The following is an 11,885-nucleotide window of genomic DNA, read 5'->3' on the forward strand; positions in this document are numbered from 1 at the left end:
AATCCTAGTCCAGTTCATCCCAGTCCAACATATCCCAGTCCAGCAAATCATGGTCCTGCACATCCTAGTCCAGTACAGCCCAGCCCAGTTCATCCCAGTCCAGCTCATCCCAGCCCAGTTCAGCAAATCCTAGTCCAGTTCATCACAGTCCAATATATCCCAGTCCAGCACATCCTAGTTCAGTACAGCCCAGCCCAGTTCATCCCAGTCCAGCTCATCCCAGTCCAATACATCCCAGTCCAGTTCAGCAAATCCTAGTCCAGTTCATCCCAGTCCAACATATCCCAGTCCAGCAAATCACAGTCCTGCACATCCTAGTCCAGTTCATCCCAGTCCCGCACAGCCCAGCCCAGTTCAGCCCAGTCCAGCTCATCCCAGCCCAGTTCAGCCCAGTCCTGCACAGCCCAGTCCAGCAAATCCCAGTCCAGTTCAGCCCAGTCCAGTTCAGCCCAGGCCAGTTCTTCCCAGTCCCACACATCCCAGGCCACCTCATCCCAGTCCCGCACATCCCGGTCCAGTTCTTCCCAGTCCCACACATCCTGGTCCAGCTCATCCCAGTCCCACACATCCCGGTCCAGCTCATCCCAGTCCCACACATCCCGGTCCAGCTCATCCCAGTCCAGCTCACCAGTCTCTCAGCAAAGCTCCGCCTCCGAGGACCCTGTCAGAGGGCCCGGGGTTCGCGGCCCGGGTGCGGAGTCACGGCGGGGCTGTGCGGCCCGGACAGCGGTTCGAGGCCGGGCTGCGGTGCCAGGCCTGGGGTTTGGAGCCAGGGCCGAGGCGGCGGTTCGAGGCCGGGCTGCGGTGCCGGCAGCTCTCTGCCTCTCTCTAGCGGCTTCTCCCGGCAGAACCAGCCCAGAGGCCACAGCTCCACACAACCGGCTCCAGTGGCTGCGGGCAGGCCAGTGCCTTCCCAGTTCAACCCAGCGCCTTCCCAGTTCAACCCAGCGCCCCAGCGGCAGAAGGAAGGAGGGAGGAAGAGGGGAAGGAGAGATGGAGGAAGGAGGGAGGATGAAGGGGAAGAAGGAGGGAGGGACAGGGAGGAAGGAGGGAAGATGAAGGGGAAGGAGGGAGGGCTGGAAGGATGGAGAGTGGATGGAGGGAGAGGGATAACAGGGAGGAAGGAGAGATGGAGGGACGAAGGAGGAACGGAAGGAGAGAGGGACCCAAATCCACCCAGGTGACACTTGGGGAGACGTTCATGTGTCCCTGCCCAGCCCTGTGTCCCCCCCAAGGTCCCTGTGTCCCCCACATCCCCCTCAAAGCTGCCTCTGTGTCCCCCCCAGCCCCTGTGTCCCCTCCATACCCGCACCCCCAAACCCATGGGTGCTTTCAAGAAGGGTGGTGACAACAGCAGGGACCTCCCAAGTGACACCCCAATGACGACACCCCGAGGCCAAGGCATGAGGGATGCAGCGTTTATTGTCAACAGGGGAAACTGAGGCACGGGAGGATACAACAGAGCACCCAGGGGTCCCCTTGTGACTCAGTTTCCCCCACCAAGAGCACACAGCGCCCTAGACCCCGCGGTTAAAAAGCTTAAAAAACCCTAAGAAACCCAAAAAGGGCCATTTTACAGGGAAAAAAATGTAGTGTTAAACTGGGGAGACTGGGAGCTGCCCCAAATTTCCACCCAACTGGGATAACTGAGGCACAGTCCCCTCCTCCCCCTGCCCCCCAAACAACTCCAGCACCCCCAGTTCCCCCAGTCTGGCCTTGGCCAGTTCCTCCCAGCCCCGGTTGGCGCGGGGATTTCGGGGGGAGGGATGGGGTAACCCCTCCACCCTCACGGGCGCCCCTACCAGCGCCCGGCGCGCCCTGCGCTCGGCAAAGCGCCCCACGGCCACCACCAGCCCCACGCCCAGCAGCCCCACGGCTCGCGCCAGCGCCCGGTCGCACGGTCCCAGCAACCGGTCGCGTTCGGGGGGCGGCAATTCGGTGGGGGGGACGTTGCGGCCGCTGGCGGCGAGGAAGAGGAGGGGGCAGTGGTTGTGGACGAAGCAGTGGCGGAAAAAGATGTGGGGGTCGGGGCACAGGGCGCGGATGAGCCCCCAAAAACGGGCGCCGCTCACCTCGGAGCGCTGGCAGCTCAGCCCCAGCACGGGGCGCTTGGGGTGTTCGCCGGGGGGTTTTGTCACCGCGCCGGTGACGCGCAGCCACTCCCGTACGTGCCAGGCTTCGCCAAAGGGGACCTGAGGGACAAGATAAAGGGGTTAGGGGGGTGTTTGGGGGTGTTGAGGGGATCTGGTACCCAAAAATAGCTCTGAGGGTGATGCTGTGCCTCGGTTTCCCTTGGCTGGGGCTCTGTGGGGTGGATGGGGACAGTGTGTGGTGTCCCCTGGGCACCCCTGTGCCTCACTTTCCCCACCTGATGCCCCATGGGGATGAATTGGGATCCTCTGGGCACCCCTGTGCCTCAGTTTCCCCACCTGATACTCCATGGGGTTGGATTGGGATCCTCTGGGCACCCCTGTGCCTCAGTTTCCCCCACCTGATGCCCAATGGGGATGAATTAGGATCCTCTGGGCACTCCCGTGCCTCAGTTTCCCCACCTGATGCCCCATGGGGTTGGATTGGGACCCTCTGAGCACCCCTGTGCCTCAGTTTCCCCCACCTGATGCCCCATGGGGATGAATTGGGACCTCCAGGCACCCCATGAGCACCCCCATGCCTCAGTTTCCCTCACTTAAGGCCTCATGGGGTTGAATTGGGATCCTCTGGGCACCCCCGTGCCTCAGTTTCCCCCACCTGATACCCCATGGGGATGAACTGGGACCCCCAGGCACCCCATGAGCATCCCCGTGCCTCAGTTTCCCCCACCTGATGCCCTATAGAGATGGATTAGGATCCTCTGGACAACCCATGAGCACCCCCGTGCCTCAGTTTCCCTCACTTAAGGCCTCATGGGGTCGGATTGGGATCCTCTGGACACCCCTGTGCCTCAGTTTCCCCCACCTGATACCCCATGGGGATGAACTGGGACCCCCCAGGCACCCCATGAGCACCCCCGTGCCTCAGTTTCCCTGACCCGGAGCCCCATAGGGATGAACCGGGCGCCCCGCGGTGCCGTACCCCGGTCTGGGCCATGCCGAAGGGGCCGGGGTTCATGCCGAGGAACAGGACGCGTTTCGGGGTGCGCAGGTAGCGGCGCACGAAGCGGCGGTGGGGCTGCCAGGCGTACTGCAGCGGGTGGTACACGTGCGTGACGGGCGCCCCGAAGGGCGACAGCGCCCGCAGCTCCGCGTCCTGCTCCCGCTCCAGCCGCAGGAACCGCCCCGCCAGGTCCCCTGCGGCACCCTCCTCATCCTCGGCGTCCTCGTCATCATCCGCCGGCAGCGGCTCCGGCTCCGTCATCGTCACCGCCGGCCTGTGCCCCGGGGTGTCATCCCTGCAGGAGGGGACACGGGGGACAGGGTGGCCCTGGGGGGACAGGGACATGTTGGGGGGGACACGGGGGACAGGGACATGTTGGGGGGGACAGGGACATGTTAGGGGGGACAGGGACATGTTAGGGGGGACAGGGACATGTTGGGGGGGGACATGGGGAACAGAACAAGGTGGCCCTGGGGGGACAGGGACATGTTGGGGGGGGACAGGGACATGTTGGGGGGGGACACGGGGGACAAGGTGGCCCTGGGGGGACAGGGTCATGTTGGGGGGGGACACGAGGGACAGGGTGGCCCTGGGGGGACAGGGACATGTTGGGGGGGGACTCGGGGGACAGGGTGGTCCTAGGGGGACAGGGACATGTTGGGGGGGACATGGACATGTTGGGGGGGACATGGACATGTTGAGGGGGGGGACACGGGGGACAGGGTGGCCCTGGGGGGACAGGGACATGCTGGAGGGGACACGGGGGACAGCGACATGTTGGGGGGGGACACGAGGGACAAGGTGGCCCTGGGGGCACAGTGATATGTTGGGGGGGGACACGGGGGACAGGGTGGCCCTGGGGGGACAGGGACATGTTGGAGGGGGACACGGGGGACAGGGTGGCCCTGGGGGGAAAGGGACATGTTATGGGGGGACAGGGTGGCCCTGGGGGGGAGTAGGGACATCTTGTGGGGGCACAGGGTGGCCCTGGGGGGACAGGGACATGTTGGGGGGGGGACACGGGGGACAGGGACATGTTGGGGGGGGACAGGGATATGTTCGGGGGGGGCACAGGGGACAGGGTGGCCCTGGGGGGACAGGGACATGTTGGGGGGGACCCGGGGGACAGGGACATGTTGGGGGGGACAGGGACATGTTGGGGGGGGACATGGGGAACGGAACAAGGTGGCCCTGGGGGGACAGGGACATGTTGGGGGTGGACAGGGACATGTTGGGGGGGACACGGGGGACAGGGTGGCCCTGGGGGGACAGGGACATGTTGGGGGGGGACACAGGGCACAGGGTGGCCCTGGGGGGACAGGGACATGTTGGGGGGGACACGGGGGACAGGGTGGTCCTGGGGACACAGGGACATGTTGGAGAGGACACGGTGGCCCTGGGGGAACAGGGACATGATGGGGGGGGGCACAGGGGGAAGCCCCAGGGAGCAACAAAGAGATGCCCGGGGTAGACAGAGAGAACGTGAGGGGACACAGAGAGGCCCTGGGGGGTGACGGGGAGACCCCGGGAGGTGACGCGGAGCCCCGGGGGGTGACAGGGAGACCCCGGGGGTGACGCGGAGACCCCGGGGGGGACAGAGCGGCCCCTCCGGCCCTGACCCGGGGGAGGGAAGCGCCCCCGCTGCTCTGTCCCGTCCCCTGCGCTCCCGGGGCCACCGAGCGCCCCGTTACCCGCGCCCCGCCCCACAACCGCCCCTCAGCAGCCCCCCCAGTCCTCCAATGACGTAGCATTACGTCATAATACGTCACACCGCCCCCCCCCCTCAGCATACCTGTGCGCAGCGCGGGCGGCCCGGCCGCGCTCCCGCCGGCCCCGCCCCTTGACCCCTGACCCCAGCACAGCGCCTGCCGGGAGTTAAAGCTTCGGCTGGCCCCGCCCACTCCCTCCGCCACCTTCCCGGCGTGCCCCGCGCGGGTGGGCGGGGCCCGGCTCTTTGTCTGCTTGCGCGGAGTTTCCCATGGTGCTTTGCGGCGGGAACGCCCATGGGGCTGGGGGGGGGGACACACACACACCAGGACACGCGTGACAACGGGACACACACACCACACATACACACACACACACACACACGGGGGACGTGACCCCACAGGGAGTACAGAGAGGGGGCGTGGCCTCCGCACGCCCCGCCCCTTCCTCGCGGAGGGAGGGAGGGGCGGTGCCGCGCGGGCTTCTGCGACACAACGGCGACCCCTGGTGGAGGCGGGCGGGGCCGCGGCGGGGAGTGGGCGTGACCCTACGCTGAGGCCCCGCCCCCTGGCTCCCCTTGGCCCCGCCCACCGCGGTGGCGCCGTTTCCCCGCGCTGCGGTGCCGCGGCGTGGCCACCGGGTGGCGCCAGAGGCACGAACGGGGGGACCCAGGCGTCCGAGCGCGGGGTCCGCCCCTTTTCTTACGGGAGAAACCGCCACCCGACCCCGTACTGGGGTGAACTGGGACATACTGGTGACCCACCCCCCCTCCCCAGTCACGCCCACCCCCCAGACAAAGCGGCGGCTCCTGAAAAGTGATTGTTTATTGTGTGGAAATATTTTGGGGGGGGACACAGGGGGACAGTGACACCCCAGGGGGCTAAAAACACCAACTTTAGAAAAACAGCGCAAAAAAAAAAAAGGGGGGGGTTGGCTGAGCCCCCCAAACCTGCCCCACCCCCTGGTCTAGAGGGGAGGGGGGGAAAGTGAGGGGGTGCCCCCCTTCAGACACCCCCCAAAGAGGAGTGAGGGGGGAAACGTTGTGTTGTGTCCCCTCCCAGGGTTTGAGTGTCCCCTCCCCTGTCCCCAGGGGGGCTGCGGGGAGGGGACACAGAGGGGGTGACACACACGAGATGATGGGGGGGCTATGTACAGGCGGGGGGGGCCGCCTTAGCTCCGGGGGGTGTCACGCTCTTTGCTGTCCGTGTCCTCAGGGTACGCGTGCCAGGTCAGCCGCTCCTCGTAGAACGCGATGACAATTTGGGGACACTTGAGGTTCGCCTCCTTCGCCAGCACCAGGTCGGCCTCGTCTGTGTCCTTCCTGCGAAGGGGGACACAAATAAAGGGGGGGTCAGGGGGTCCTGGGGGACACAGGTGGCGGTCACCCCCCCTTGGGGACACGCTGGTGGCCTCACCACTTCATCAGGAACATGAGGTCCCCACAGGAGTCGGTGGCACCGATGATCTTCTCGGGCTCCAGTCCCCGCTCGAAGCCCCGGGCGATGTCGTTACTCTGTGGATTTGGGGGGAAAAAAGGGGGTTTTGGGGTGACAGGGACACAGGGAGGGGACACAGCCCTGCTGTGCCATAGCTGGAGGTCACAGGGTTGGGGATCTGTCCCCATTACAGTGACAATGAGTGTCTGTCCCCATTGGGAGGATGGCAGCTGCCTGTCCCCATGGCTGGGTGACAGTCCCCATCATGGGGACACTGTGTGCCTGTCCCCAGTCCCTGGTCACCCGTCCTCATCCCCAGGTTCCTGTCCCCACCCCTGGTTTCTTGTCCCCATTCCTGGGTTTCTGTCCCCACACCTCATTACCTGTCCCCACACCTGGTCACCTGTTCCCACACCTGGTCCCCTGTCCCCATCCCTGGGTTCCTGTCCCCATCATGGGGATGTTGGGTTCCTGTCCCCCTCCCTGGATTCTTGTCCCCAATCCTTGGATACCTGTCCCCATCCCTGGGTTCCTTTCCCCACACCTGGTCACCTGTCCCCACACCTGGTTACCTGTCCCCATCCCTGGGTTCCAGTCCCCATCTCTGGGTTCCTGTCCCCAACATGGGGATGTTGGGTTCCTGTCCCCATCCCTGGATTCTTGTCCCCATCCCTGGATTCTTGTCCCCACCCCTGGTCACCTGTCCCCATCCCTGGGTTTCTGTCTCCATCCCTGGGTTCCTTTCCCACACCTGGTCACCTGTCCCCACATCTGGTTACCTGTCCCCATCCCTGTGTTCCTGTCCCCATCATGGGGATGTTGGGTTCCTGTCCCCCTCCCTGGATTCTTGTCCCCATCCCTGGTTACCTGTCCCCAATCCCCGAGTTCCTGTCCCTGTCCCTGGATTTTTGTCCCCATCTCTTGTCACCTGTCCTCACATCTGGTCACCTGTCCCCATCCCTGGGTTCTTGTCCCCAATCCCTGAGTTCCTGTCCCCAGCCCTGGATTCTTGTCCCCATCCCTGTGTTCCTGTCCCCATCATGGGGATATTGGGTTCCTGTCCCTCTCCCTGGATTCTTGTCCCCAATCCCTGGTTACCTGTCCCAAATCCCTGGTTACCTGTCCCCAATCCCTGAGTTCCTGTCCCCATCCCTGGGTTTCTGTCTCCATCCCTGGGTTCCTTTCCCCACATCTGTTCACCTGTCCCCACACCTGGTCACCTGTCCCCATCCCTGGTCACCTGTCCCCATCATGGGGATGTTGGGTTCCTGTCCTCCTCCCTGGATTCTTGTCCCCATCCCTGGTTACCTGTCCCCACACCTGGTCACCTGTCCCCATCCCTGGATTTTTGTCCCTATCCCTGGTTACCTGTCCCCATACCTGGTTACCTGTCCCCATCCCTGGGTTCCTGTCCCCATCCCTGGGTTCCTGTCCCCATCATGGGGATGTTGGGTTCCTGTCCCCCTCCCTGGGTTCTTGTCCCCAATCCCTGGTCACCTGTCCCCACACCTGGTCACCTGTCCCCATCATGGGGATGTTTGGTTCCTGTCCCCCTCCCTGGATTCTTGTCCCCATCCCTGAGTTCCTGTCCCCCTCCCTGGATTCTTGTCCCCATCCCTGGTCACCTGTCCCCAATCCCTGAGCTCCTGTCCCCATCCCTGGATTTTTGTCCCCATCCCTGGGTCCTTGTCCCCAATCCCTAGGTCCCTGTCCCCAACCTGGGCCACCGGCTGCCCGTCCCCTGTCCCCTCACCTCTCTCTTCTTCTTGGCGCGGGCGTCCTCCCCTCCGCCGGGCAGCCCTTTCCTCTTGGCTCCCTCCGCCTTCTCGCGGGGTCTGTTCCCGTCTCCCTCCTTCATCTTCTTGTACTTGCGCATAAACTCCGAGATCAGCTCCGGGCAATCCAGGTTCTTCTCCGGCTCCCAAGTGTTGTGTTCCCTGTCATTGAGTCACCATTGTCACCACAGAGTCGTTTGGGGTTGGAAAAGTCCCTCAAAATCGAGTCCAAACGTTACCCCGATCCTAAAATGTCCCCGAGAACCTCGTCTGTTCACCCCTCCAGTGATGGTGACTCCATCACTGCCCTGGGCAGCCTGTTCAATGCCCGACAGCCCTTTGGGGAAGAAATCACCCCAAATTTCCACCCTCAATCTCCTTCTCCAGCTCCTTCTGTTCCCTCTCTGAACTCACTCCAGCTCCTCAAGGTCTTTCTTGCCATGGGGTGATTCTGCAGCCCCTGGGGCCACCGTTCTGTGTTTTGAGGCGATTTTGTTGCCCCTGAGGCCGCAATTTTGTGTTTCGAGGCAATTTTCATGCCCCCGGTGCTGTATTTTGACCCCTGAGGCGATCTCACCATTTCAAGGCTCCCAAAACCGCCCCTAAGATTTGAGGTTTGGCCTCATCAGAGCAGGGGTCGGTCACTGCCCTGGTCCCACTGGTGACACAAACCAGGGTGCTGGTGGCCTCTTGGGCCACACTCTGGCTCATGTTCAACACCCCCAGGTCCTTTTGACAGAATCCCAGAGTGTCAGGGGGTGAAGGGACCTGGAAAGCTCATCCAGTGCAATCCCCCCATGGAGCAGGAACACCCAGATGAGGTTACACAGGAACCAGGCGGGTTGGAATGTCTGCAGAGAAGGAGACTCCACAACCCCCCTGGGCAGCCTGTTCAGACTCTGCCACCCTCACCACGAACAAGTTTCTGCTCATATTTAAGCAGAACCCCCTGTGTTCCAGTTTGCACCCATTGCCCCTTGTCCTGTCCCTGGTTGTCACCAATGGCTCCATCCTCCTGACACTCCCCCTTTCCATATTGATCCCCAGCAATGAGTCCCCCCTCAGTGTCCTCTTGTCCAGCTCCAGAGCCCCAGCTCCCTCAGCCTTGCCTCACACGGGAGATGCTCCACTCCCTGCAGCATCTTGGTGGCTGCGCTGGACTCTCTGCAGCAGTTCCCTGTCCTGCTGGAACTGAGGGGCCACAGCTGGACACAAGATTCCAGGTGTGGTCTCCCCAGGGCAGAGCAGAGGGGCAGGAGAACCTCTCTGACCTACTGACCACCCCCTTCTAACCCACCCCAGGTCCCATTGGCTTCCTGGCCACAAGGGCCAGTGCTGGCTCAGCCCACAGCACCCGGGATTCCCAGCTGGTCTCCCATCCAAGTACTGACCGGGCCTGACCCTGCTTAGCTTCCGAGATCAGATGAGATCGGGCATTCTCAGGGTGCTATGGCTGTATATATCACATGTATGTATATATATATATTCCCCAAGTATATCCTGATAGTATCCGAACTAAACCCTTTTCTCAAGGGCAGAGCAGTGGGGCAGGAGAACCTCTCTGACCTACTGACCCCCCGCTTCTAACCCCCCCAGGTCCCATTGGCTTCCTGGCCACAAGGGCCCAGTGCTGGCTCAGCCCACAGCACCCGGGATTCCCAGCTGGTCTCCCATCCAAGTACTGATCGGGACCGACCCTGCTTAGCTTCCCAGATCAGGGATTCTCAGGGTGCTATGGCTGTATATATTATATGTATATATATAAATATATATATATGTATACGTGTATGTTCGCCAAGTATATCCTGATAATATCTGAACTAAACCCTTTTTCCAAGGGCAGAGCAGAGGGGCAGGAGAACCTCTCTGACCCACTGACCACCCCCTTCTAACCCACCCCAGGTCCCATTGGCTTCCTGGCCACAAGGGCCAGTGCTGGCTCATGGTCACCCTGCTGTCCCCAGGACCCCCAGCTCCCTTTTCCCCTACGCTATGACCCAAGGGCAGGACAATCGTCCCTGTCCTGTCCCCAACTCACTCGGAGAAGCCCTTCCACTTGAGCAGGTACTCGGCCTGGCCCTTCACCACGCGCCGGTCCAGGACTTTCTCCACCACATACTCCTCCTCGTCACCCGAGGACGAGCTGTCGGCTGCCCGCTTGCTCCTCTTGCCCATAGCGCAGCGCCCAAGGGTCCTGAGGGGGGGATAAGATGCGGTTAGTGGGGACCCCCCTACCACCCATCACCCCCCAAACCCTTAAAACCAACAAACCCTCCAGCGCCTCCCTGCGTGATTTGCCTTAAAACCCCTAAAAATGAGTCTGAAAAGCCTGTTTTTACTAATTTATAACGCACTTTCCTCTTTTTTTTTTTGGAGGATTTTTTGGGGGGGTTAATGAGGAAACAATGAGGGGGGGACCCCATGGTCCCAACCAACAGCATTTTGCTGCTTAATGGTAAAACCCCCCTGGGTTTAAACCTCAGGGTTATAAGAAAGAAAAGGGGGTTAAGAACAATAGGTTTTAAGACACGCAGCTAAAATGTGGGGGTTAAGCGTTTTTTCTTTAAATTCAGCCCTAAAAATAGTAATAGGGCCAAGAAATTCTTCATGTTCTCTGTTTCCTGGGGGGGCATCTCCTGACAGGGCTGGGTGTGATTCACAGGGGTGGGTTTGGGTGTAAAAGGGGAGGTTTGGGGTATAAAAGGGGAGGTTTGGGGTATAAAAGGGGAGGTTTGCGGTGTAAAAGGGGAGGTTTGCGGTGTAAAAGGGGAGGTTTGCGGTGTAAAAGGGGAGGTTTGGGGTATAAAAGGGGAGGTTTTGGGTGTAAAAGGGGAGGTTTTGGGTGTAAAAGGGGAGGTTTTGGGTGTAAAAGGGGAGGTTTGGGGTATAAAAGGGGAGGTTTGGGGTGTAAAAGGGGAGGTTTTGGGTACAAAAGGGGAGGTTTTGATTGAAAAAAGGCGGGTTTTTGGTGTAAAAGGGACGGCAACAGAACCCTGGGGCGTCGCATCCCTAAAGCCGCCCCCGGGAGTCCCGGAGGAACAAAAGAAAAGCGCCGTTTTGAGGGAAAATGCTCCACTTTTGATGCAAAAAAAGGCGTTTTGAGACAAAGCGCTGTTTTCAGGCAAATAAAAAGAGCTGGTTTGAGGTTAAAAAGCACCGGTTCGGACGGGGTGGTCCCGGCTCTCCAGCCCCAAACCCCGGGGGCTGTGGAGCCCGGACCCGCTCCCGCTGCCGCACAACGGAACAGGCCGCGGGGGCGGGGCGAACAGCGCGCCACCTCTCCCCATTGGCTGGCGAGGCCGCGGCGGCCGCTCGCTGATTGGCTGAGCCTTCCGCCGCTCGCCGCCGCCCCGCCCCGTCTCCCCCTCCCACCGCCGTTGGCCCGGCCAACCGTCACTCATGGCGCCGTCCCGCCCCTCCGCCGCTGCCATTGGCCGGCGCGCCTGCCCATCCCGCCGGCCGGACCCGCCCCTGTCCTGCCCCACCCCTCCATTCGTCCACCGCCCGCAACCGCTACCTGGGCGGGGAGCGGCTCCGGCGCGGGCCCGTCCGCCGCGGTCTGGCCGCCCCTCCGAGCCACCGCCGCTCCGCCCGCCAAAACCGCCCGCAGCGCGCAGGCGCCGCCGGCCGCGCTCCACGCATGCGTCCGCCCGCCTTCCCTCCCCCCCCCCCTCCCCAGCCCTGCGTTGCGCATGCGCCGAGCCAGACCCACCTTGGGCGCTGGCGGCCGGGCGGCCCCTTCTCGCCGCCGCCGGGACTCGCCGCCGCGGCGCCACCGCGCCCTGCTGCTGCCGCTCACCGCGCCACGCTCGCCGACCTGCGCCGGGCCCGCCGCCGGGCAGCGCTGAGCGACGGCCGCGCCTGCCAATGGCAA

The 11,885-nt window shown here is 62.6% G+C and overlaps 2 protein-coding genes across 2 annotated transcripts; both read right to left on the reverse strand.

Annotated features, from left to right (window-relative positions):
- Nucleotides 1-314: 314 nt before the first annotated feature.
- Nucleotides 315-5,066, reverse strand: SMUG1 (single-strand-selective monofunctional uracil-DNA glycosylase 1; the record flags this gene model as incomplete). Its single annotated transcript, XM_080360559.1, has 4 exons — nt 4,886-5,066; nt 3,073-3,420; nt 1,656-2,192; nt 315-632 (listed from the first exon to the last, which is right to left on the reverse strand). Exons 2-4 carry the CDS (start codon nt 3,352-3,354, stop codon nt 315-317), a joined length of 1,137 nt encoding a protein of 378 aa, XP_080216685.1. The 5' UTR covers nt 3,355-3,420; nt 4,886-5,066.
- A 650-nt stretch (nt 5,067-5,716) lies between these two features.
- Nucleotides 5,717-11,848, reverse strand: CBX5 (chromobox 5). Its single transcript, XM_080360528.1, has 5 exons — nt 11,724-11,848; nt 10,050-10,205; nt 7,990-8,173; nt 6,216-6,313; nt 5,717-6,121 (listed from the first exon to the last, which is right to left on the reverse strand). The coding sequence occupies exons 2-5, from the start codon at nt 10,184-10,186 to the stop codon at nt 5,971-5,973; spliced, it is 570 nt and encodes a 189-aa protein (XP_080216654.1). The 5' UTR covers nt 10,187-10,205; nt 11,724-11,848; the 3' UTR covers nt 5,717-5,970.
- Between the last annotated feature and the right edge of the window lie 37 nt (nt 11,849-11,885).

Source organism: Nesoenas mayeri (genome assembly GCF_963082525.1).
Source record: "Nesoenas mayeri genome assembly, chromosome: 28".
Taxonomy (NCBI): Eukaryota; Metazoa; Chordata; class Aves; order Columbiformes; family Columbidae; genus Nesoenas; species Nesoenas mayeri.

Excerpts from the sequence above, each read along its gene's own strand:
- CBX5 (XM_080360528.1), bottom strand. The coding sequence starts at position 10,186 with ATGGGCAAGAGGAGCAAGCGGGCAGCCGACAGCTCGTCCTCGGGTGAC. Across the intron at positions 8,174-10,049 it reads AAGTGGAAGGGCTTCTCCGA|GGAACACAACACTTGGGAGC; the intron begins GTGAGTTGGGGA and ends ACTCAATGACAG. Across the intron at positions 6,122-6,215 it reads CTCATGTTCCTGATGAAGTG|GAAGGACACAGACGAGGCCG; the intron begins GTGAGGCCACCA and ends CCCCCTTCGCAG.